Genomic DNA, 25867 nt, shown 5'->3' with positions numbered 1-25867 from the left:
TCTAGTTCCAAAATACTTCGATCACCCCAAAATAAAACCCCATACCCACTAAGCAGCTTCTCCCTGACTCTGATCCCCTCACCCCCAAGCCCCTAGCAGCCTCTGAACTGCTGTCTATCTCTACGGGTCTCCCTAGTCTGGATACTTGTTAAATGGAACCATACGGTACGTCTGGACCTTTCCCTTTGCATAACGTTTCTGAGCTCCATGGGCTGTAGCATGCACCGGTACTGCATTCCTCTTTACAGCTGAATGCTGTTCCACTGTACGTATGCACCGTAATTTGCTTAGCCGTCATCAGCTGAGGGACACTCGGGCTGTTTCTGCTGCTATGGACACGAGTGCACACGTACCCGTTCGAGCTCGTTTCCAGTTCTTTGTCGTCCGAGCCCCTATTTGCAGTTCTTTGGGGTATATGCACTTAGGAATGGAGTTGCCGGGTCATACAGTAATTCTGTGTTTAACTCTTGGAGGAACCCCCGAACTGTTTTCCACAGCGGCTGCACCCTTTTACATTCCCACTTGCCATGCGCAAGGGTTCCAATTTCTCCGCATCTTTACCAACTCTTGTTTTCGTTTTTTGTTTTGGGTGGGTTTGGGGGGTGGGAGTTTGTTTTGTTTTGATCCTCTCTTTTCCAGTACCACAAACAACTCGAGTTTGTGGCAGAAAAAAAGAATTAAAAAAAAAAAGAAGACAAAAGGGCAGTGGGAATGGGGTGGGGCTGGAAATGACATGCAGGAACACATCAGACTCTTCACAGCCCACCTTCCTTTTCCCACTTGACTTAGGGTGAGCAATTTCCCTCCCTAGAAAAGGCAGGGCCCGCGAGCTCAAGCAGCCTGCCCAGCGGCCCTCCAACTCTCCCATCAGCCCCCTGCCTGCCCAAGCCCCAAGCCCCAAGCCCCACCCTCACGGGCACCTCGCCACCCTCCCACTCCCTCAGTGCTCGCCATGGCCCTCCCTGTGGAAGAGGCTGCCTGGTCTCCAGGAGCCCCGAATCCTGGGGAAAGAGCACGGTGCAGATGTGCTCACCAGAGGCCCAGCTGCCCAGCTGAACTCCACTGCCCGCAGCAGGAAACACAAATTAAATGCCAACTTATTGTCTCGACGGAGGAGGCATTAATTTAATGTGAACACTTAACCAGGGCGGCCGATTCCATTACAGGCGGGTGGTAATGGCCCGGGCAGGCCAGAGCACAGGCTACAAGCTGGTGACGGGGGCTGGGTCTGAGAATGCTCAGCTCGGAGTGTGCCACACCACCCAGTACACTGCCACGCACGGACACACAGCCCTGCTTCCACCCTGGAGCACCAGCCTCCTCCAGGGGCCTCAGAGGGCAAGGCCGGGGCAAGGCTGCTGGAGGGCTGGGCAGGGGCTCTGGTGTCCACAGGGAAGCACCCTGGGAGGAGAGGGTGCTGGGCTAGGAGGCAGCAGACCCTGGTTCAAGTCCCGGCTACCCCTGGAGGTGGCCCTCTGTTGAAACACCGAGGAGGTGACAGCCTGGAGATGCCAACTCGACCCAGAGTTGTCCTGAGGAGCAGCACCAGGACTCGGCCGCCAGCCCACTCCCCGAGCTTTCTCTCCCACCGACAAGGAAGGGGATGGGGTGGCAGCACGGGTCCATTCCTCCACCCAGTCATTCTTCAAACCATCTTGAGGGCTTGCCATGAGGCACACAGGCCTTCCAGAATCAAAGCTTACAAGAGTCCCTACCAACTCCACTAGGAAGGGCAGGCAAACTAAGAAAGTATCTGCCATGGTGTGACCCCCCAGCAACCCGCTCACCTCTAGCTAGGAAATTGTTTCCTCTTCTGTAAAATGGGGGTAACAATTCCCACCTTGTAGGGTTCATGGGCAGATGAAATGACCAGGCTCAAGTGAGGTGTGGACACACAGGTGCCCTTGATGAACAGTGGCCATTCAGTCCCTGTTGGTAGTACCCTGACTCTGTTTACCTGGGGGAGGGAGGGACCGAGGGGTGGGTGAAGGCCCAGACCACCTAACAAGGGACACTTCCCCATCCTGCCCTGACCCTCTGGTGGTTTGGCAGCAAGTTTCAGAGGCTGCACTGAAATTCAGTGGCTGGAGAATCTCCCCCAGTGAAGAGAAAGTGAGCTCTGCCAAGGGGCAGTGGGATGAGCTGCAGGGAGTCATCCACACTCTCTCTGCTGGCATCCCAGAATCAGGGGCAACATTTGCAGGCAGCTGGATGATCCCTGGGGCTCTCCATGGGAAGCTGCCAGGCCTTGAGAGGTAAGAGGGAGAGAGGCGAAAGGTCCTAACTGGCCCCCATCCCCAACCCCACAGCCCTTCAAGCAACAAGGCAGCTGGTGTTGTACAGGAAGTCCTGTATCTAGTCTTGCCTCTGCCCCTAACTTGTGTGGTCTTGGGCAAATCCCTTCTCCTCTTCCAGCCTCACTTCCCCATTCATAATACCAGGGCGTCAAACTGGATGGGTTCCAAGGGCCCACCCCAGAAAACACCTTCCATGCTCCCTGGACAAACACCCCAGAAGGACCACAAAGCTATCTGATCAACTGCAAAGTCCTAAAGCCAGCTGGCACGTCCGTCCTTAAGTTCAACCTAGGAAGTGCAGTGAAGAGAAGAGCAGGGGCTCTGGAGCCAGAGGGTCCTGGATTGAATCCCAGCTCCACACCTTGCCAGCTCCGAGACCTTGAGCAAGTTATGGACCTTCTGTGAGTCCCAGAGATACCACTTACCTCAGGGGGCTTTGCAAATATTTAAAGAGGAAAAATGTACACAAGGAGCCTAGAATGGTGTCTGGCATACACCAAGCTTACAGTTGTTATCATCCTCCTGACCGCCCCATGGCAGATGTTTAGAGAGGCCAGGAGAGACTGAGAGTGATCCAGGACCATGCTGGAAGTGACAGGGCCGGACTTGAACCCAGGACTGTCAGGGTTCAAGTCACTAAGCTTCCACAATAATCACGTAGCTGATGATAATGAGCTAGGTGCTGCCATCATCTGGCTGGGTTGGGCTGGGGACATTTGGGGGAAGGGGTGGCAGAAGGCGAGAAGCCAATGCTAATGCCACCAATTTCTCCCTGTGTAAACAAAAAACCCAGCAATTGTCCTGCGTCCACCCTCCACACCCCTCCAAATTAATTAGAGTTAATGGGCACATGCTCAGCATGTCAAGTCTGTCCACAGGCGGGAGAGGCTGTCTGCCAGGGCTCAGCTGGCTTCACAGCCTGCCAATAGGCACAAGGCAGTAGGGGCTTGTTGGCTTTCCTGGACCACGCAGGGGGCCCAGAGAAGCCCCTGGTGACCTGCTCCAATGCCAGCCCAAGGTTTTGACATTTTATAGGAGCCACCTGCTCCAGTTACCCAGCATCTGGTATTTGCTGAGATTTCAGCCTCACTCCCACTTTGGTGTCATTTGCTGAGAACACCTCTGGAGGGACAGCAGCCTGGGGGACGCTTGTAATCTGGGGCTACGTGCTGGGCAGCACCCTCCTTCAAGTGCCTCTGCCTAGAAGCTGCACCCGAGTGGGCACTGCCCGCCGTAAAACAGGCCACTCTGAGAAGGAAAGTGACTCAACAAGCATCTCACAGCCAGGAGGAATCTGAGTCCCAGATTGCAGGCCAGCAGGAGATTCCCGGGGCCGTTTCCAGGCTTGGGTACGCCTTCATCACCTCCTCCAGGGAGTGTCCAAGGCACCCTCCATTTCATGTACCTGCCTCTCATTAGACTCTGCTCTCCTGGGAGGGAGGAGAGGACTTACACTTACTGTAAAATGATTATTGGGTGCTAGGCTAGTTGCTCTACTATCATCATCTGTAATTGTCACCACTTTCAAGATGAGTAAATGAGTAAACTGAAGCGCAGACGGGCGAGATGCCTTGTCCAAGGTCCCGGTCTGTCTGACTCCCAAGCCCGAGCTGCCTCTCGACAGTAAGGGCAGTGTCTCTTTATCGCCTAAGCTCCCTTCCCAAAACTGCCCCCCAGCATGGCTCAGAAGATGTCCCCAGATTGCAATGCCAGGGTCCAAAGCACAGACGTGAACACGCGGGGCCTCGGGCACTGGCTTGGAAAAGACCAGGCCAGCCAGGGTGTTTGCTCTGCCCATTTCCTTCCTCCTTGAGATCCCATAACGCAGGTGGAGAAAAGCATTGGCCTTCCACCAGCTTCACCATGTCCCCGTGGCTCTGAGAGGGAGCCCTCAGTCCTGGTGCCCGTGCTACCCTACAACCAGCCGGGGCTAGCACATGATCGGCAAAAAAGCCCAGCTTTAGAGTCGGCCAGAACTGGGCTCAAATCCCACCGCTCCTGGCCCTGTGAGCAAACGACCGACTTCCAAGCCTTCGTGAAGCAGGGAGTGTACAGGTGCTCCCAGTCTATTGCCATTTGTGAAGATGAGGCATACAGGTGCCGAATGGATGGCGGCTCCCGTCCCTTCCCCTCCTCTTCTCCAGTCACTGAGGAGCTCTAGGACAAGGGTTCTTAACCTTTCTGTTCCACGGACCCCCTTGTCAGGCAGGTGAAAACCACAGACCCCTCACGAAGTCCACACCCTACTGTGTAATAACTCTATCACACCCTCACCAACATGTCCCCACAAGAATGATGTTTATTTCAATTTCAATGCAAGCTCACGGACCCCTGGCTAAGAAGCCCTGCTCAGGGCCTGGGGTGGCGCCCACGTCTGTCTGGGTCTCAGTTCTGTCAGCTATAAAATGGCCTCGGTTTCTTTTTTGGCTCTGCTGCTCTATGGACCCCGTGGGGCAGGGGAGCCTATGATTTGTCACCAGGCCACCAGGCCCTGGCTGCAGAGGTCCCATAGGCCTCCCCAGCAGACTGGGGTCCTCTGTGTGTAGCCCACCTGTGTGTGGCCCTCCTGTGCGCAGCCCACCTGTGCACCTTTGGGTGAGTCACTTCATCTCCTACGCCCCACGCTGCCATTCTTTAACTAGGTGCCCCACTGCCCCGTGACCCCGTGGGGTTTTGTGCTAACAAGTGATACCTGCTCAGCCCTTAGAGCCCAGTTCCTAGGAAATGCCTCAGAGGTAGCTGTGATTAGCCGTGAAACACCGTCTTTTGTTGTCCTCCCAGCATAAGAAAGGGTGGCGGCTCCAACGAGTGGACTGGCCAGGGGCCCCAACACCAGACAGAATGTCTGGGTGCCAACGCAGGCCCCCGCTATCAATGCCTGATAACACAGGAGACCGTCAAAGACAAACAGGAGGACTTATCATCTCTTATACAATTTAGCGCCACGTCCCAGGGCCCCGCACGAGACCCGGCATGGAGGAAGCCTGAGCGAGCGCCCTGGGTGTCTTTTGGGAGACGCCCAAGCCCAGCAGCCTCAGAGCGGCAGCCACAGCACAGCTCCATCTGCCTGCTGACTAGGATTTCATCTTCTTTCCCCCACGATAGAGTCAACAAACATTTCCCAAGTGCCCACACACGAGCCAAGGGCTGGGGACACAAAAGTAGATTGAGTCTTCTCCCTCCCAGCGAGAGAGGGGAAGGTGAGCCCAAAGCGCTTTCCAGGGCAGCACCTCCAGCTCCCCTAGACTCAGTTTCCCAATCCCTCCAACCCACCTTGGCACCTGGGCCAACCTTGCGTGGGGCAGATGATGGGAAGCTGGTGCCCCTGGCTTTCCACCCCCGGGACTTCACCTTTCCGCTCAGGCCAGGACAGGTTTCCAAAGGAATCGCCCCCACTCGCGCGCACACACTCTCTCTCTGGCTCCCCTTGCCCCCACCCTCAATGGCCAGCTCTTAGCCTCCAGGGCTCCGGCTCTTGCCCAGAAGCCAGCAGGAGGCCTGGGTACAAGGACTCTGGGACCCCAGGACAAGAAGCAGGAAGCCCGGGGAGCCTGGGCCCAGGAGGGTGTGGAGGCCCCACCTAGGGGTATGTTTACAGCTTCAAGAAAAACAGCAACTCCCAAGGCTATTTTGGAAAACCTAATATGCACTTTGGGTGGCTCTGTTGTTTATTCCAAGGAGGGTGCTGCACCGCAGGTAAGCCCTGAGGGTCTGCAGCACCCTGTGAGCTCCCCAGTCACGCTCACACATCCAAGCCGCCTGGGATTCCAAGTAACCCTTATCATCTACAAACTGGACAAACGAGGGGCAGGTGGAGCCCCGGGGCACGAGATGGCAGCCTCCCCCCCCCAAGGTCGAATCCAAGGCCCTGCGGCCTTGAGCAAGCCAGCTCACCAGGCCTCGGTGTCCTCGTTTGTCAAATGGGGAGAATCACCCCACCTTTACGGAGGCGAGGCAAGAACAAACAGGCTCCATGTGGGGTGGGAAGAAAAATCACAGACACAGGACCCTAGTAGGTCAGAGAGACGCTCCGAAGACTAGGCCGTTTGTAAAGGAGAAAACAGAAGCTCAGAGGGGTCAAGTGACACACCCAGGGCCCCACAGCCCTGGGCAGCAGAGCTGGGACCCGGAGCCAGGTCAGTGCTCTGAAGGGGAGGAGACCATTCCTGAGCAATCACAGGGAGGAAGGAGAGAAGAGTGACAAGGACCAAGGAAACCAATTACACTTGGGGCTTGTGCAACTGAGGGTGGCTCGTGGCAGGGACCGCCTGTATCCGTGGCACTGTAATTGTCATAACTGGCCAGGAAGTCTCCGGGCACAGCTGGATCAGGTAATTAGACCGGCAATGGCCTGTGCCAAGAGAGGGATTAGTGACTAAACACCGCTCCAGGGGACCGACTCATGACTTAGCACCAGCCGCCTGTCTCGGGCAGGGCCTGAGCATTCACCTTGGTATGAACCAGTGGGCAGGTGCCCCCCCATGACATGTGCACACACAGATCCACACATGTACACGCAGAGTGCTCTTCCTGCACCCCCATGGGACAGGGGTACCCCTTTCAGGAGAGAAGGAGGCCAGTCCCATCAAGACAGGAGCAGGGGCAAAATGCAGCAAAGAAGACGGTCAAGCCCTGGCTTCACATCTTACTGGAGCCTCTCCGTTTCCTCCCCCCGATTCTGTTGTTAGGGAAATTGAGGCTCACAGCAGTGCAGTGACTTGCCCAGGGTTCCACAGTCATGGTGGTTAACACCTAGTGCTGGACACACTAACTCATTCAATCCTCACAACAGTCCTGGGAGGCGGGTGCTCTTATCGTGCCCATTTTACAGATAAGGAAACTGAGGCTCAGAGCTGCAAGGTGCCTTGCCCAAAGTACAGAGCCCAGAAGAGGCAGAGGCAGGGCTTGAATCCAGAGCCCAAGCTCAAAACCCCCAAGACACCTGCACCCTTGCTCTCCTTATGAAGTGGGGGCCACTGGCTAGGGACCCAGATCTGCCTGCCCCCGAGCCTGGGCTCCGGTCTCTGTGCAGCCTCTCATGGGAGGGAGAAGGTCAGTGGGCACGGCCCCTCCCACCACGCGCCAAGGTCTCCAGGGGTCAGGGTGCACCCCCTCAGCACTGGCTGCGTGGCCTCCAGGGTGAGGTTCCGTCGGCCTGGCCCAGCCCCATTGGAGGGCGGAGCCTGAGGCCCTCGGAGGGGCAGGGAGTCACCCAGACCTCAGGGATGCTCCGAGATGCCCAGGGGGGGAGGCAGAGCGGCGCCAACCCCAGCCACGCCGAAGGGCCACACAGCTTCTCTTCTCAGCTCGGACCCAACTGGGGTCTCACTCCTCCTGAGACTTGGTCCTCGGCCGCAAGCCCAGGCCTGGACTCAGCGCCAGGCCATTTGCACCCATCCCAGCCTCCTGCTCCTGCCTCTTCTCCCAAAACACTTGGGCGTCAGACAGACCCAGGTCAATGCCCAGCTCGGCCACTTTCCAGTGTGATCTGATAAAAGTGGCTTCACTTCTCTGAGCCTCAGTTTTCTCATCTGTATAATGGGAACAACAGTGTACCTGCCTCTCTGGGTTGGGAGGATCCCACAAGCACCTGGTATGCTGTTGCTCATCTCGGCAAGCAGCCCCCACCTCAAGCTTCTAGGGAATCACGGGGTCCAGACCCTGGGCTTGGCTGAGCTGTGGCATTCTTCCCGTCAGAGGCTCTGTCCCCCTTGCTGGGACTGGCACACTGTCTGGATCCAGTCTCCCAGCGCCTCCCCACAGTACGCCCTCAGCTGTCATTCTCTGGATGAATGAGTTTGTCAGCAGGAGCTGTGGGGCCCAGCAGGGAGGGCAGGGCCTGGGCGAATCCTGCTCCACCTGCAGTGACTTGTTGGGTGGCCCTGGGCCTGGCCTGCACCTCTCTGGACCCATCTGCGCAAGGCAGATCTGACTGCCCCTGGAGATCAGACTCTCCCTCCTGCCTCCGGGAGACACCATCAGTCACCGCGCCCAAGGCAGGAGGGAGAATGGTCAGAGGGCAGCCTGCCTGGTGGGCCTTCTCCAACTGGCCTGGCCTCTGAGGGACACGGACAGCCCGGTCCACGCCACCCCAGCAGACCCACAAGCTGGCAGGCGGGCCTCCGCCCGGTGACTTTGCCTTGAGACAGATGGCACACAGGGTGGTAGCTGTCGGGCCAGATGGCTTGGTTGGTCCGACCGGCCAGGACACCAGCTGGGCGTCCAGCGCCTGCAGGCAGAACTGCTTAACCCCTTCCAGCCCCAGCCACAGGAGTTCGCAGACTCTTGGTGGTGGAATCACTGTCGTACGGCCAGGCCTTCTGTGCACCACCCCTCAGAGGTGACGTGCCTCCCCGAGGCCTCACAGGAGTCAGGACACCCATCTAGGGCAGGAACCACCAGGCCAGAAGGCCACTGGCCATCATTATTGGGCTGGAAAACTATGGAGAGAGCACTGCCCTGTGAAGGAGGAAGCCCAGCTCTATCACGGCTGGCTGAACGACCACAGGTGTATTGCTCCTGATGGATCCTAAAGAGACCAGCCAGGCCCTTTCTACACAAAGAGCATGTTGCAGCTAGCTTGAGTTCATCAGGACACAGGCTCTCCCAGGAAGTTTTAGAAAGAGGAATTTTAGGCAGGAAGAGGACAGGCTTCTGGGGTTTAGGGGCCAGAGGTACTGCCTTGAGAACCTAGGAGGGGTCGTTATTGGGCAATTGGTGTCCACTCCTTTCCCAACTCTACAGAAGGCTCAACAAGGGGCAAGTCAACACTAGAGGTTGTAGCTAGAGACCAGGAAGCATTTCCACATGGACAAGGCTACAGGGAGACTGGAAGTCACACCTGGGGGAAGGCTCCGGAAAGGCCTTCTTAGGCAGGAAGATCGTCAAGAGGATTTACATTGGTCCTAGCTTCAAGGCAGGGAGGAGCACAATGACCTCTGGAGAGGCCCCTGGGGACAAGGTCAGCATCCAGCAAGGAAAAGCAGAGCAGGGCTCCAGAGCCTCTGTGCTCGGGCAGCTGCCAACCCGATGTCCAGAGGGCAGGGGTGCCATCTCAGGCCGAGCAGGCCAAGCTCAGCTCCAGGCCAGGGCCTGCATGCTGGTCATCGCTGGACTCTCCCAGGACAGAGGCTGTGGAGGACTCCAGAAAAGCCCAAGACTATAACAAAATAGCTGAGCAGGGAAGGGCTGGGCAAGCAGGTAGCCAGCTGGGAGTGAGAGCCAGATGTTAGCATAGGAGAGGGCAGAGAGGATAGGGCTGGGGTCCACAGACCTGGCTTTGAGTCCTCACTCTGCCACCAACTTGCTGTGTCACCTTGGGCAAGTCACCTTCTCTCTCGGGAAAAAAGCATGTGTGGGGCAGGGGGTAGGGGTGAAGGAACAAAACAATTGTAAGGACTTCTTGCCCTGATTTAACTGTCACTTGGCAAGCTTCCTGGTGGTTAGGGTTAGGGGACAGTTCATGCAGTGTTATCCTCAGGCCCCAAGTAAAGGACATGAGCTCAGGGACCCAGAAAATGCTGGATGAATGAATGAATGAATGATCAAGTGGATAATTCCTGAAAAAGAAGAGCAGAAGGCCCTCGGGGTCCCCTGCAATGATTCCTTACATCTGCCCACAAGGCCTCCCTGGAATCACTTTCCTGTGACTACCAACTCTCTACTATCCAATGCCCTCCTCTAAATTGCACATGCATGGGCACACACCTACTCATACAAACAATCCATATACAACATACACACCCCAAGCACAGTGACCCAAATCTGAATTCTGAGAAGAGAAATCAAAGCTATGGCTCCCTCAAACTCATAAGGTTTACCTGCTCCAGCCTCCCCCCAGGGTGTCGTGGCTTTCTGAAGAACCCTATGAAGCTGGGCCTGACTTGAGACTCAACAGTGGTGGCACCCAGTGGTGATCTTTTAATCCAGAGAGCCCCGAGTTCACATGCCAACTCTGCCACTTTCTAGCTAAGAGAAGGGACAAGTCATTTCATCTGCCGTGACTCAGGTTCCTCATCTGTACAACAAGCACAACCACAGCTACCTCTCGGGAGTTCTGTAATGTTCTCAGGATCATGCCTACGAGGCTCTGAGCACCATAGGGGGCACACGGGACGCCTGCGAGCGAGTTGGGTCCGATGGGATCGTGAGATCACGGCTTCCTTCCCGGAGGAGAGGACGGCAAGCCGAGCCTCCCAGGACTTCCCTGCTGTAATCTCTTCCACCTTGTTTCCCATCTTGGGGGGTGAGATGCCTGGACTTAAACCACAAAGCAGCCTTTGTCTCACGGATGAAACCCTAAACCCGGCTGCCCTGACGTCAACCCTGGAAAGCAATGCCAAGGCAGCCCTCGACGTCACCGCTCCCACAAGGCCTCGCGCGGGGCAGTCTGTGAGCTGGGCGAAAACTCAGAGGCCATGTGCTCGTCACTTACAGAGGTCCAGAAGGATGACGGGGCTGCTTCGTTGCCTGCAGAGAGCAAGGCAGGCCTCGAGCCCGTCTTCCGATTCAGTATCCCTGTCCAAGGAAGAGGACCAGGAACGGAGGCCCGTTCCTCGGCCTGGGAGGCTGAGCCAGGAGTGGGGCAGAAAGAACTCTTGGTGAGGACTCCGCCAGGCCCAGGTTCAAAGCCCAGCTCCCCCTGCCTCTCAGCTGGACCCACAGAAGGAGGCTGCGACTTAGAGGGCCCCTCCCAGACATTCTGTGAGATCCAGGGAGGCAGGGACAGGGACTGAGCTCCCCCATTCAGAGCCCCCTCCAACAAGGCCTGGAAGTCACACGCTCCAGGTGACACACTGTGCTGGACACAGCCTGGGCTCTGGGTCCTGCCCGCCCAGTGACCCTGGGCTGCAGTCTATGGGGAGAGGGGACTGAACCTCTTTGTGCCCGCCCGGCAGGCGGCTCTGCCGGGGAAAGGAGCGTCCTGTACACAAAGGGCCAGTCTGAAGCCGGAAGGGGAAGGGGTGGAAACTTCTCACTGTCTTGAAGCCTGGGGGCTGGGGAGGGCCAGGCTTGGGCAGAAAGGACAGAGTAATTACAGCGAAGGCTTAGACAGCCATCTCTGTGTCAGCTCCACATTTTGCATTCCACACTTAAGAGGCACAGAATCCTCATTAAGACCTTATGAGCTAAGGTCATCATCCCCGTTTCACAGATGAGGGAACTGAGGCTCAGAGAGGTGATGCAAACCCAGGCAGTCTCACTCCAGAGCCCGAGCTCCCACCCAGGCAAGTAAAGGCCTCGACCACAGGTCGACAGGAAATACCAAGGGAGAAAGAGCAAAAAACAAACTGTGGATTAGTTACCCCTTACCCAGGCTCAGGGAGGAACAACCCACCAGTTTGGGGCCCCCTACACTTGGCATCAGGTTAATCCTCGCTTTGCCAGTGGCCTGCTGAGCTTGGGCCTCAGTTTCCCCAACTAAGATAATGTTTTTGTTTTTGTTTATTTTTTTGAGATAAGGTTTTAAATGTTAGTATTTCCTTTAAGTGTAAACCCAATTGCAATTTAATATTAAGACTCTCCATGCAAAGACATACACAAATTCCAAAATACTATTTGTCAGTACACACTCCCAGTCTGGGCGCACAGAGAAAATGGTCTTTGTGGGGAAAGGAAGATCAACTTTACAATTCATTCAGCTCCAACATTTTAATCAAAATTCACAAACCTTCCAACTCCAGGGCTAACTCCAGAGACCGAGGGGCAAGAACAGGTTCTCAACAACCCTGTGGTCTCATCATCCCCATTTTGCATAAGAGGAAACTGAGGCACAGAGAAACGCCATGGGCTAGCAGATAGCGACCACAGGTCAGCCAGTCAGTCAACACCCCAAGACCCCAAAGTCAAGCCAAAGTCAAGGAAGAGCCTTCGTTACAGCAGACAAGTCCCTGGGGCAACCTCAGACTTAACAGCCTAGAAAGGCCCGTCTGCGGCATCCAGTGGGACGTCTGGCGGAGGAGCAGGGCCTGGTCTCCGTGGACCCCACTTTACACGCTCCAAGTTATGCCTCTGGCAGAGGCTTCTTCACTGAGTGCTCTGGCCTCTGGGAGTTTCCAAAACGCCTCCGTAAAAGACTAGCAGCACAGAGGGATTGAGAGATGACTGCTGAGGGGTGTGGAGTTTTTCTCTTTGTAGTAAGGAAATTGATCTAAAATTGTTTGTGGTGATGAATGCGCACATTGTGATTCTATTAAAAGTCGCTCGTTAGACACTTTGAATAGACTGTATGGTATATGAATATATCTCAATAAAACTGCTAAAATTTTTTTTTTAAAAGACTAGCAGCCCCCAGAAGGAGCCCTGAGCTAAGCATTTGGAAGGAGCCCTGCTCAGGGGGCAGGAGAAAGAAGGCCTGGGCTCCAGATCCTCCCCTGCTGTATGACCTCCAGGCTTGCCTTTAAGAGAAGGCCACAGGTGAAGGGAAGGGGGGACAGTCAGGGGGGGAAGCTGGCCCTAGAGCCTGGTGGGGCCGGGCAGGCCGCGGGCTCCCCTAGAGCCAGCGTCATGCTCCGAGACCTGGCAGCTGCCCTGCCCCCTCACGAGGCAGTCTCTCTGCCCCCCACCACGTCAAGACCCCAGCCCCAGCGCACAGGGTTCCCCGACACGTGCTAGCACGCACACACACAGGGGCACACAAAGCCCCAGCAGCAGACAAAGAGCCACCCCCCGAGGCCTGGCATTCAGCTGGGGGTGCGGCGGGGGGACAGAAGCCGGCAGCCCCTCCTCACAGCCCTGCTCCTGCTTCAGAGAGACAGCCACAAGGAGCCAAGGCCAAAATAAGAAGGAAGGGAAAGAGGGAGCAGAGAGGAGGAGGAGAGAGAACAAAAGAGGAAGGAGAGCCGGGATAGCCCCAAGGAGGGGGAGGACAAGAAAGGGAAGAAGGGCGGGTGGCCAGGTCCTAGGTACCGCGTCTCACCACTGGCCTTTGCCAAGCTCCACCTGGAGTGCCCTTCCCCCTTCTTGTCCACTCTTACTGGGCCTTCAAACCCAACTCAGTTGACGCCTCCTCCAAGGAGCCTTCCTTGACTGCCCCTACACTGGCTCAGGCACCTTCCAGAATTTCTGGGTTTAGGGCATCCCAGGGTCCTACTAGGGTCCCACCCAGAGCTCCAAGGCTCTTTGGTCAAGTAGTCTGACTTTGCAACAAGCCTTTCTCAAAGCTATTCCAGTACCACTCCCCCCGATCCCCTGCCAGATGACCTTCTGTCCATTACCACAAGCAAGTTGGGGCAAAACGAGGGGCCCCAATGGGCCGTGGGAAGATGAACTGACCCTGCCCAGAGAGGAGCCTGTCTGCCGGGGAATTTCGTAAGGTCCACTTAGACCAGCAGCTCTTCCCTTTCCCCAAGACAGCAAACAGGTGGCAGGGAGCCAAGAACTGTCTTAAATAACTCAAGTAATAAAAACGGCCAATTAGGAGGGCGGAAGGCAATGTCTCCACTGTGGGGGCCACTCTGGGGAGAGCAGTGGGCCAGCGGGGGGCTGTGTGAACCTGCACATCCCGAAGGCAGAGCACGCAGGCCAGAGAGCCCTGTGCAAGCATCTCAGACACAGCTCAGAGAGAGCCCCTGCCCAGCCCGGCCATGGAGGCTCCTGCCTGGGCCAAGGCCCAAATGCCATTCTATTTCCATCCCTGCTCCTCTCCCCAGAACCCCCCATTTCATGTGAAAATCACAAGGCTCTGAGCAAACCTTGTAGCACAACTATCCCCATTGGGCAGATAAGGAATCAGAGGCTCAGAGAAGCAAAAGTCTCTCCCAAGGTCACACAACTGATGAGCAGTAGAGACACTCTGCCGTCCCCTCTCCTCCCGGCTTTGGAGTTTCACACAATTGCTCTGCTCCATACTGTCTAATTTCTGTCCGACAGCCCATCAGAGCTTGTTTTGGAATCCAGGGGAGGCATAAATATAAAGGTGAGGGGTGGACGAGGTATTTCAAGAGCCTCAAACAGCCCCAGGATGCAGAGAAAGTTGGAGAAGAAACACGAGGGGTAAGGCCCAGAGCTTGCAGCCATTTAGACCCCACAGGCACAATATTCACACATTTACAAACTGCTTCCACCCGCCTTACTTCACTTAGTCCTGCAAACAGTCTCACGAGGCCAATTTTATTATCCCCATTTTACAGAAGTGAAAACTAAAGCTTGGAGCAGGCAAGCTGCTTGCAATGGGTATGCCCTTTTCTGAGTAGTTGGAAAAAGGTCAGATCTGGAGCCTGTCTTCCTGGGTTTGAATCTTGGCTTTGCCACTTATGAGCAGTGACTCGGCCCAGTTCCCTTGCTGTCAGCATCTCTAAAATGGGCTAATGGTAGGAACCAATTCGTAAGAGTTATGAGGTTACACAAATTAAATGTTTGTTTTTTAATTGCTTTGAAGAGAGCCTGGCAGAGAGCAAACAGTGTATAAATATTTGCATAACAAATTAATTAGCTAATAAATATTTATTGTGCTCCTGCTATGCTCAGGCAGGGTTCCAGCCGGAACTTGTCACATGGCGTTGTCACATGGTTGATACATTTGCCTGTGTCCCCAGACTCTGGGCTCCTGGCACACCGAGAACAGCAGATCTGTGGCTCCTCAGACATCCACGTGCAGCAGTTTCATCTTCCCCAGTCCAAGGCACAAAAAGATGAAACCAGTTCCCTGTACCCTTGCCAAGTTCACAGCACCAATCAAAAGCAAAAGTTAGAGGGGCCCTGGCCCAGGACGGCTTCCACGCCACCACCAGTCCTTCTGTTTGTTATCAGTCAGAGAGAAGTGGGGCAGGCACGAGAAGAGGAGCCTTCACTTGGAGTCTAAGACCCACGTCCACCCTGGCTTCGCTGGCCCGGCCACGTGACCTGGGACCCGGCACATCTCCCCCGCAGAGCTGCTACAAGGTTTAAACGGGACCACGTGGGGAGCACCTGATGGGAACCAACCCGTGTCCCCTGCACCCATCCCTCCCCCTGCCAGCCTGGTGTGCAGCCTCTGTGGCCGACCAGGAACCCCCTTCCCAGGGTCTGCCCCCATTAGGACCACCTCTGAAGAGCAGGAGGGCCAGGCGGGCCCCCTACGGTGGCCTGGGAGGCTCGCCTGCCTGCCACTGCCAGTGACTCATTTGCTTCCTCAGAAATAATTACTGTAAAGTGACAGCAGGAAGACTTCCCAGCGCAGCAGCCGCCTCCTGCTCTGCCACCTCCTGCTCTGCCACCCGCTCTGGCAATATTGTGACAGGCGCTGGGGAGAGCCCCGCGTCCCGTCCCAGCCCTGCCTCCTGCCCGCCCCCTCGACCTGAGCTCTGCTCCCGGGGCCGGCCTTTCGGCAGCATGGACCAGCCGGCCTGCACCTCTTCCTGGGAAGAGCACGGAACTCGGGGTCTGGAGATCCGGACTGGACTTACAGTGAGATCTGGGGCAGATTTCTTCACCTCTCTGAGCCTCTCATCTGTAAAACAGACACATCTGATTGCTTCCTCCTGCAGTTGCTATAATGATTTATTTAAAGAACTCATCACAGAGGCTGGTGATCGATAAATGGCAGCTATGACATCATGGGAATTTAGTTTTAAACCTTTTTTTTCCAAAATAGTTTCATAAATCTATTATCTCAATTTATTTTATTTTTTATACTTTAAAAAATTTTTTTATTAAACTATCTTTTTTTATAAGGTACATAGATCAATTTTTTAAATATCAACCCTAGGATGCAGATTCATAAGTACCCTCATCCCCATTTTGCAGAGCAACCAAACCAAGGTGCAGAGAGACTACACGGCATGCACAGACCCCGGACTGCTCCAAGAAGCTTAGCAGAGAATGCAGCCTTCCCCGGGAACTCCGGGTTTGCCCCCGCCATCCCCAGCCCCAGAAGGGCCAAGCAAAGCCACACCACAGGCGGGCGAGGGCCGGGACCTGGGCTCCCAGGCCACAGCAGCTCAGGGGAGCCAGATGTACGTGCCAGGCTCAGTACTGAGTGACAACTACCCTCTCCTGTACCAGCGACTAGAGTGAGAAACCACATCCTGCCCAGGAAGCCAGGCACCCCCTGCCCAGTGTGGGTGGCAGGCGGGCACTCTCCTGGCAGGCAGGCCGCAGCATCAGAAATCTCCACCAGCCTCCTCCCATCGGGCCCGAAACCCTCGAAGCGCCTAGCAGTGTGGCAATGTGCGACCCACAGATGCTGCCAGCAAGGGCGTGGCCACCGCCCCCCCCCGCCCGGCTTCCAGCCTGGTCCTCGGCTCTGCCCACCTCACCGGCAGAACCACTCGCCTCCTGGGGGTGCCCACCCCTCTCGCCCTGTGAAATCCTCCCATGGCATTCCCGTGGTTTACAAAGTGCTAGCGCTCATTTACTCCTCCCGCAACCTCAGGTAGAGCTCTGCATCCTGCTTTTACTGAGACTCAGAGGGGCCAAGTGACCAGCCCAAGACTGCCAGCCTTAATGCCTGTGCTGCACCCACTTCTTTATATTTACTTTTATTTTTGTCTTTTTTTTTTAATGTTACATTCAAAAAATATGAGGTCCCCATATACCCCCCACCCCCCTCACCCCACTCCTCCCGTAACGACAACCTCTTCCATCATCGTGGGACATTCATTGCGCTTGGTGAATACATCTCTGAGCACTGCTGCACCACATGGTCAATGGTCCACATCATAGCCCACACTCTCCCCCAGTCCACCCAGTGGGCCATGGGAGGACATACAATTGGACCCACTTCTTGGAGGCAAGGACTGGGTGGCCCTGGGATCTGGCGCCCAGTGGTGCACGTCCATTAGACGCCTGTCGAATTGATGCGTGGGGACTGAACCCCAGGTCTGCCGACTCCTAACCCAGGCGCGTCCCTCCACAAGCCGCCGAGGGCCCTGGCGCAGAGGCCGTGTCGTCTGCATCCCCTCCCCCACCGGGTGTCTGACACGCAGCAGCCGGGCCCAGGGCACTCCCTCGCAGCCCAAATATTTGCTCAGCATGAACTCTGGATGTTCGAGACGAAGAAGCCAGTCCCCGCAGAGCTTAGAGTTGGAGGGGGAGGCAGACACATCCCACTGGGAGTCGGGCTGTTGGGGGCTGTGGGGACAGGAGCTGGGCGCTCAGGAACACCTGACGAGAGAAAGTCAGGACAGAGCGGCGATCTAATCCTGAGCACTGAGGGGGACAGGGCTGCATCCCCGTTTCACCACCCACGACCCTGGAAATAAGCAGAGCGGCAGCCTGGCACCATCGCCCCGATGCGATCAAAGCCAGGGTTGTAAATGCCGAGTCCACAACTCTGCGTATCCCCGATACGTGGCACGCTTGAATCAATGCCCCGGAAGTCATCGTATCTCGCTGCGGCAGAGGGTTGCTGTTCAAATTCGGGGTGTCCTGGCTGCTCCTCTGTGTCCTTCAACTACGGCCCCACATGGAGATGTGGGCCACAAGCGTGGAGAGCGCCTGCGTGTGCACGCGTGTGCATGGGGAGCCCAGGGGCCGTGCATCCGGTCGGCCCGAGCCGGCCCACATTCCTGAGAAGGAATCTTCGGCATCAGCTGTCTCCTGCTTACTTCTCTCTTCTGGGACCTATTCCTCTCCCTCTAGCTTGAGGCTCTGAAAAGCCCTCCCAAATTTGTCCCCAGAGCACTCCTGCCCAGCCTGAAGTGCGGCTCTCGGTTCCGAGAGCGAGACGGGGGTTTGTGTGTTTCTTTAGAGGAGGTGGGGCGGAGGGGGATTATTTCCGGAGTCACAAATCAACTGCTAAGAGGAGGAAGAAGCTCTTCCTAGATGCTGGACAAAGGCAGCCCTTCTTCCCTCCGCCCCCAACACCATCTCTGGCGCCTTCCATGGGACAGAGAGCCCGGCTATGTCTCCTGAAATGGATTTGTTGGGCAGTCCAGGGCCCTGCCAAGAAAACCCTATAAATTAAGGGAAGAGACATGGGGTGGGGGGAGGGCGGTGCATACCGCAAGCTACTGAGCCCCAGGTGCCTCAATATGCGAGCTCATTTTTTCCTTCCCAAAACCTGGGGGAGTGATATTATCGGCCCTCTCTTAGAGGAGGAAACCTGGCTCAGACGGCTCAGAAAGGCCTAGCAACCTGCCCATAGTCACACAGACAGTGGCAGAGATGGAATTCTCACCCTTTTCCTGCCACCCCAGGCTGCTTCACTGGCAAATCAGAAATAAAGAATCCATATCAGTGGAGCCTCAGAAATAACGAACGTGTCAAGGGAAATGGCAGGGAGCAGAGCCCTCTGGCCAGCTTTCTGGGACAGTCTGCTGGCTTTGGGACATCCAGGGGTCAGCGTCCACCTGCCTGAGGGCCACCCTGGGGCATGACAGAGAAGGCAGGGCACATTCCAGCTGACCTACCCACCCACCACCCCTTTTTGGAGACCTCCCTTCCGGCTCACAATCAGAAATAGCTGTGGCAAAAGTCCCTCCCATCCTGAAAAGTGCCTTCTAAAAAAAAGCTTAAGGGCAGACACAGAAAAAGGTGGAGAGAATTTTGGAAAACCCAGACCACAGGCAGAGGCTGTGGGCATTACCTCCGGGCAGCGAGGAAAGCTCTGACAAGCAGACAGGAGGTGTTGTGGGGTAGGCCCAGCTGGGCCTAGGGGTTAGTCTCCCCCTGGGCCTCAGTTTCCCCATCTCTAAGTTGAAAGTACTCAAAGGAATCATGGGCATGCTTGTTCTGTCCCTCCCTCCCTCTCTTCCTTTTTAAATAGCAGAAACTTTTTTCCAAATAGAGTCTCGGAATATCAATCTGAGAGTCAGAGGTGGAGCTGCTGCGGTCACCGTGGCTGGGTCCCAGGAATCTCCCCAAGGCACCCTGCTCTGGACTCCAGGGCTCTAGAAGGAAGATCCCACCTGAAAACCAGGCTAACTCCTCACCAGGATGCTTTCGAGCTCTCAAACACAACGCCCAGTCACTCCAGGCACCAGGGACCCGTCAAACAGGCCGCTCCTGCAGGGGTAGGGAACAAAGCCAGGAGGCCAGGAGGGCTGGAGGGGTTACGACACCAGGAGCCTCAAGCCCCCCAAAAAAACTGCTGGGCTGGTGCCCTCTCAGTCAGCCCCTGGACAACTCTTGCCCCAGCTGCCAGGCTAGAGGGTCCTTTTTCTCGAGAACCACAAAGCCCTCCTGCTTCTTTCTGGAGCCAATGCAGAGAGAAGCAATGGTTTCAGGTCAGCCGGGATGGGCAGGCAGCACGGGCCATGCTCCAAGCCTGGTCCCTGGTCATCCGAGGAGGAGACAGGGAGGGGGGAGCCCATAGTGAACACTGTCATCCCAGGAAACAGGGAGATCAGCCCTGAGCCGAGTCACAGACCCGCTGTATACACTGTGCAGCGAGCTGGGAGGGCACCTAAAGGAGCCCCTCAAGTAAAGGTGCAGGACCTGGGGCCCAGAGAAGGCAGTGGTTGGCCCAAGTTCACACAGCTCTTTGTGGCAGAGCCAGACCTAGGACTGGGTCTCTTGAATGCCAATTTAGAGGACTCTCCACTTGTTCAAAGTTCAGACAGAGTCAGGAGGAATCTCCCAGGGAAAAGCCCCCAGCATGCAAACTCAGAACAGGATATTTTCGTGGCAATGGGTGGCAACATCATAGAGATGTTTGTTTTGGTTTCCAAATCAACGCTTGACAACCTTGTCTGAGTTACAGTTTCAGCGACCACATTTCCCACACGGTAGAGGGCTGAGGGGAAATCAAAGCAGCGATGAAAAGAGCCAGGGCCTGGGCACCCAGGTCAGGGGCTCCGGTTTGGATTGGGGTTTCCAAAGCATGGTTCATGTACTACTGGTGGCACCCAAGATACATTCTAGCCACACAGAAGAATACTATTCAGCAATAAAAAGGGTCATACTACTGATACATGCTACAGCATGGATGAACCTCAAAAAATGCATATTGTACGGTTCCATCTACAAAAAATGTCCAGAAAAGGCAAATCTACAGACACAGAAAGTAAATTAGTGGTTGTCTGTGGCAAGGGGTAGGAACAAGGATTAACTGCAAACAGGCATGAAGGATCTTTCTGGGGTGATGCAAGAGTTCTAAAACTAGATTGTGGTTATGGTTACACAACTATGAATTTACTAAAAATCATTCAATTGGGAACTTTATGATGAAAATCATACCTCATTAAGACTGATAAAAATACTTTACATAAGGAACAACACAGGATACATATATGGATATGGCAAAAAAATCATGAAACTGACACTCAAAAACCTCCCACTTGGAAAACAGCTACATATTCCAGGCTGCCCTTGGGAAAAGCAAGCAGGGGTTACCGAGGCCACAACTTCTTCTAGGTCAGGGATCCTTAGCCAGGGGGTCCATGGAGAGATTTCAGGGTGTCCATGAGCTTGAATTGAAAATTCAAAAAAACATTCTTGTAGGAACATGTTGGTGCCGGTGTGATGAATTTATTAAATAATACACAGCAGAGTGTGGTCTTAGTATGATTTTTATGTTGTTGTAGCATGTTCTGGGTGCAGTGGATAATTGCCTGCAGAAAGGCTGGTAAGGATGGCAGGGCTGGTTTTATGTTACCGAGAGAAAACTCAAATTTCTAAATGTTTGCCGAAAATGACCACATGAACAAATGTTGAACCATGTTAGGTTAGCAGGTATTGAAATTATGGGAAAGTTGTAAAACATAATTTTGAATAATCCTAAAATTTAATTTAAAGACATGCCAATGCTGAGTGCCATAAAACTCTCTGCTGCTACATTCTGAGAAGGGACCCGTGGTTTTCGCCTGACTGGCAAAGGGTCCATGGAACAAAAAAGATTAAAAACCCCTGCTCTAGGTGGGCCAGAGAAGACCCAGGAGCCTTTCTTTTCCTTGCACAGGGCCCTTCATTGGTCACTGCTTGGGACTGCATGCAAGACACCCTGGGAGATCTGAAGTCCAGGCAAACACTTTGGCCTCATCCCTCAGACAGTGGCTTCTCTTTTGGATGAGAGCTCAAACGCAGATTTATACACTGTCAAAGCAGGGAAGAACCCTGGAGATCATCCCAGTAATTTTTAAGCTTTTTATTAAAGCTGATCATATCCCCCCAAAAAAACACACAAATTCTCATGATAAACCCAAATATAGAAAAATAGAATGTTATTTGTATAAGTTAATATTATGTTAAAAAATATAACAGAGAATGGGAACTCTATTTTCTACATGATTTTTCTGTAAACCTACAACTTCTCTAATAAAAAAATTATATTTATATATATATATAACAGTTACCAATTCTAAATTCAATCAATGAGACTGAAAAGGCTATTTTGACCCACTAACATTTAGAATTGGGATTATGAATGCCAATTCTGCATCCTGTTCAACTCTGTCTCTGGTTTGGGCTGCAGACTATCAAGAATATCCTGAGGCACAGGTAAGTAGCTACAAATGGGAACAGTTTTTTAGCAGCTTGCTTTGGAATCTCAGAACACTTCAGATAAAAGAGAGGGCAGGAGAGAGTCTTTAAACAGGGGACAACTACTAACAAGTTACATGTTGATGAGCACCAACAAATTAATGTTGAGAATTTAAATGTGAGTGAGCACATTTTTATGACCGTATTATCATTTTATTATTTTAAAATAAATATTCAAGGGACCCCCTAAAGCATCTCTGAGGAAATCTGGGATTTCAAGGAAACAGTTCTAGCCTACCCACCTAACTTTACAGGTAGGGAAACTGAGGCCAAGGGGAGGAAGTACACTTGCTTTGGAAAATCTAACTGAGCCCTTGAATCAGCTCCAGAAAAGATGCATCTCCCCAATCCTCAAGGGAAAAAAAAAAGTTAGACAAGCTCTCCCTGCCTAGAAGAGCCCACACCAAATCTTGATGTGTATTTCCATCTTTCTCTCCCATTTCTCAGCAAGCTCTGTTCTTTCCTCCATTTCCCAAATAAATTCTTTTCACTGGCCTAACTAAAAAAACAAAAAAAAGTTGGTCGGAAAGGTGTGCACCTACCCCAGAAGGGCGGGAAGAGGTTCGCCCCCCCACCCCCCCCACCCCCCGCCTCGGCAGCACCTGTCCCATTCCAGGCCAGTGCCAGAAGCTGACATCACACCCCACGCCCTGGGTGCAACCTGAACACAGCATTGCTCAATGCCAGCCCATCTCCCTCTAGGACAGGGCAAGGCTTCTCCATGTCCTCAGCAGCCAGGTCCATAAAGCACACAATAAAACAAACACAATACAAGCCTGGGGCATGACGACACCATGCAGGGTGGCAGACAGGAGGGCCCGTCCCTCCCGAGTTTCACCATCGAGAGCAAGTGCCTGCTTCCCTACCTCGCCCCAATGAGGCTGCCCACGCGGGGCAGAGAAGTGGCCTCTCGCCGACGAGCCACCAGGCCACGCTCGAGTCCCCAAGAGAGGCTATCCTGAGGAGATGAGCGTAGTTCCTCTCCCAGTGGGGTGTAAGACCCACCCCCAGAAAGCCATGCCCTGCACGAGGGCCCGAGACTCAGGGCATCTCTGCTCCCAGCTAGCTCAACAAATGCCTGTCGTCTTTTTTCACGTCAGTTTGGTACTTTATACCTTCCAAAAAGTGTCACCATCACCACCCTGCTCCCCCTTCATACAACACTGGGTGGATTTTATTACTCCCATTTCTCTGATGAGGAAACAGGCATCCGAGGGGTTCAGCAATCTCACTGGCAGGCGATGGAGCTGGCATTTGAGCTCTGCCCAGTGGCCAGACTGCCGAGTGAGAGGAAAAGCAAGGAGACCCATGCCCAGCCCCCACCTCCCCTGCCTTCGCCGGCAAAGCCTTGTGCCAGGAAACCTCCTGTTCACAGGTGCACCAAGGCTCAAGGGGTCGGTCCCTCTCAGGGCATCCTCCAAGCCCTAGAGTAGCGACCCACGGCTCCAAATGAGGGCTGCCCACGCTTGGGTCCCAGTCACCAGGGCCAGAGGGCCCCTCCCCCTCCCAGGCTCCAGACGCTGAGGACAGGCCCCTCTTATCAGAAAGCTAAGCAGACAGTCCTGCCCGCCGGGCCGAAGGCAGCAAGTAATGTCAGTTTCCAGCTGGGGCATCTGGGCTAGGACAGAATGTGCTGGCCAGTCCTGCCCAAAATCAGCCCTGCAGCTCAAGCCAGATATGGTGGTCTGGGTCCATTCAATGTCCAGTCTTCCAGCCCAAGCTTATGTCCTCCTGGGAGACTTTGGGGCTGAGTTTGTGGAACCCAATGTACATGGGACCAGGGAGAATGGGATGAAGGGAGGCATTTTAAAAGCCTGTGGCTAGTCTGATGTAGGGAAGGTTATCCAGTCCCTCCAGGTGGACCTTCCAGAGCTGGAGCAGCATGGCAGCAAACTCAGAATCGCATTTATATCAAAGGACAAAAGGTGGGGGGGGGGGGTTAAGAGTATTTTCTTTTCTCCCATTCATGGTGGGGTGACCTCCCCTCCTACATCCTTGGGAGATGGGGTAGGGGGTGCCTAGTCTGGGAGAGAGACTAGCCAGGAGTGGTTAGAATCACTGGTTCAAATCCTGGCTTCACCAACTACTGGCCAAGCTACTTCACAGCTCTGTGCCTCAGTTTCCTCATTAGCAACATAGGGATAAGGCTGCCTTCCACTCTGCGTTATCGTGAGATTACACAGAACACAATGGTTATGATATCACCTAGAAAACAATGCACCTGGGCCAGTGAAGGCGCCGAGTCCCCCACCGGAGCCAGCACCACCATTCTTGTACCTAGACAACCAAGGGTGTGTAAGGCGCTGTGTAAACACAGTGTCCGGCCCACCTGTTCGGACCAGCTGGCCGCCCCCTCCCAAACAGACATTCCGTGGCCAAGGGGACCTGGACGCCGGCTCCCGGGAAGTGGCTGGGGGAGGGGCGGGTCCCCCACTCACCTCCGCTTGTACTCATCGCGCTCACGCTTCACCTTGGCCAGCACGTTGTAGAGCGCGCGGATCTCGGGCGTTATGGTGTCGATCTGCACGCCCACGCCATCGGGGTGCACCCACGACACGCCGGGCCCCTGCACCGTCTCCACGCCGCCGCCGCCCGTGCGCCGCACCTGCGTGTAGCTCCAGATGGTCCCGGGCAGGCGGCCGTAGTGCTGCGGGTGCGAGCCGCCGCCGGGGGGCAGGCCGCCCAGGGCCACGGTGTTGGCGTTGGCGCCCGCCGCCGCGCCGGTGCCGTGCCCGGCGCCGGGCGCGGGGGGCCGCAGCAGCTCGGGCCCGGTCTGCACGGCCTGCTCGCGGGAGAAGGTCTTGTAGCGCAGCCGCCGCTCGCGCTCGCTCTGCTGCTGCTCCAGCTGCTTCTCCAGCAGCCGGTTGCGCCGCTCCAGCTCGTGCACCTTGGCCAGAAAGCAGCGGAAGCGCACGTTGAGCCCCTTCAGAAGGTGGATGTTGGAGCCCAGGTCGTCCCGCAGGGCCGCCGTCACCGGCGACGGCCCCGGCCCGGCCCCGCCGCCGCCGCCACCCCCCTCCGGGGCAGCCCCCGCCGCCGCCGCCGCCCGGCGGGCAGCCGAAGGCCAAGGCCATCTCTCCGAACAGCAGCGAGTTCATCATGCGCCGGCTGCGCGGCTCAGGGCCCCGGGCCCGCGGCTCCAGGTGCGGCTCCAGCTCGGGGCAGGGCTCCCGGCGCGGCCGGGCCAGGGCGGGCGCGGGCTCCAGCGCGGCGGGCGGGGCGCTTCCAGATGCGCGCCAGATGCGGCCTCCGCAGAGTCGGCGCCGGGCAGCCCCGGGCTGGGGGCGCGGAGACGAGGGCCGGTGCGGGGCGCGCTCGGCCGCTCCTCGGGCCGCGGAAGAGGCCGCAGCGTCTGCGCAAGGCGAGCGAGGGACGCGGTCGGGCCGCCGGGGCTGTCAGGGAGGCTGTGGAGGCGCCGCGGCAGCCGCGCGCAGAGGACCCTCCGCCGGCGCCGCCCCCTCTGCGGCGGGCCCCGCCCACTGCAGACCCAGGCTCCGCCCTCGCCTCTGGGCCCGCCCACCCCTCCTCCCTCTGCGGCGCTCCGCGAGCCCAAGGCCCCGCCCCCCGCAGCCCGCAGCCGCGGGCCACACCCACAGCCTCGTAGCTCCGCCCACCCCCGGGCTCCGCCGCTTTCTCGGCCGCAGAGACCGGCTGTCCGCAGCGCTGGCTCCGCCCCCTCCCCGGCTGGACCACGCCAGCTCCTGCGGCCCGCTTCCAGCCGCCAGGCGGGCGAGGAGTCGCGGCCCGCAGAGCCGCACTAGGGACCGTGTTAGCCGGCTCCGCCGCAGAGCCTGCCCGGCCTCTTAAAGGGGCCGACGGTCTGGGCAGCTGATCGCTTCCCCCATTAATGCGCCCCTCCCCCCCCCCCCCCCCCCCCACGTAATCTGCGAAGGAGGCGCCGCTTCTTTGTCCTCTCCAGCCTGGGATGCGGGAGACCTTGGCTAGGAAGGTCACGACGTCGGGGGGACCACAGCATCCGAAGATGCATCCTCACTCCACCCCCACGCCAGCCTGGGACGGCCTAGATCGACCTTCCCAGGATGGAGCAGCGCTTCCGCCTGCCAGTCCCCAGCGCGGTGGATGCGGGCTGCGCTCCTCGGCCTTGGCCTCCAGAAATCGGCCTGGGCACTGCCCAGGACCCACGGAGGCCCCCGGCCCGTGGCGGTGGG

General features: G+C 56.0%; 1 protein-coding gene across 1 annotated transcript in view; it reads right to left on the bottom strand.

Annotated features, from left to right (window-relative positions):
• IFFO2 (intermediate filament family orphan 2) overlaps positions 1-25090 on the bottom strand; it is a 50810-nt gene extending 25720 nt beyond the window's left edge. The window contains 2 exon segments of the mRNA XM_058304276.2: positions 24137-24714; positions 24716-25090. Of these exon segments, the coding sequence (XP_058160259.2) occupies positions 24137-24714; positions 24716-24799 (662 nt within the window). The 5' untranslated portion in view covers positions 24800-25090.
• Positions 25091-25867: the final 777 nt, after the last annotated feature.

The sequence above is a fragment of the Dasypus novemcinctus genome, chromosome 9 (genome assembly GCF_030445035.2).
Source record: "Dasypus novemcinctus isolate mDasNov1 chromosome 9, mDasNov1.1.hap2, whole genome shotgun sequence".
Classification (NCBI taxonomy): domain Eukaryota; kingdom Metazoa; phylum Chordata; class Mammalia; order Cingulata; family Dasypodidae; genus Dasypus; species Dasypus novemcinctus.
Note: the sequence above shows the minus strand (reverse complement) of the source record. Positions and strands in the feature narration are given on the sequence as shown.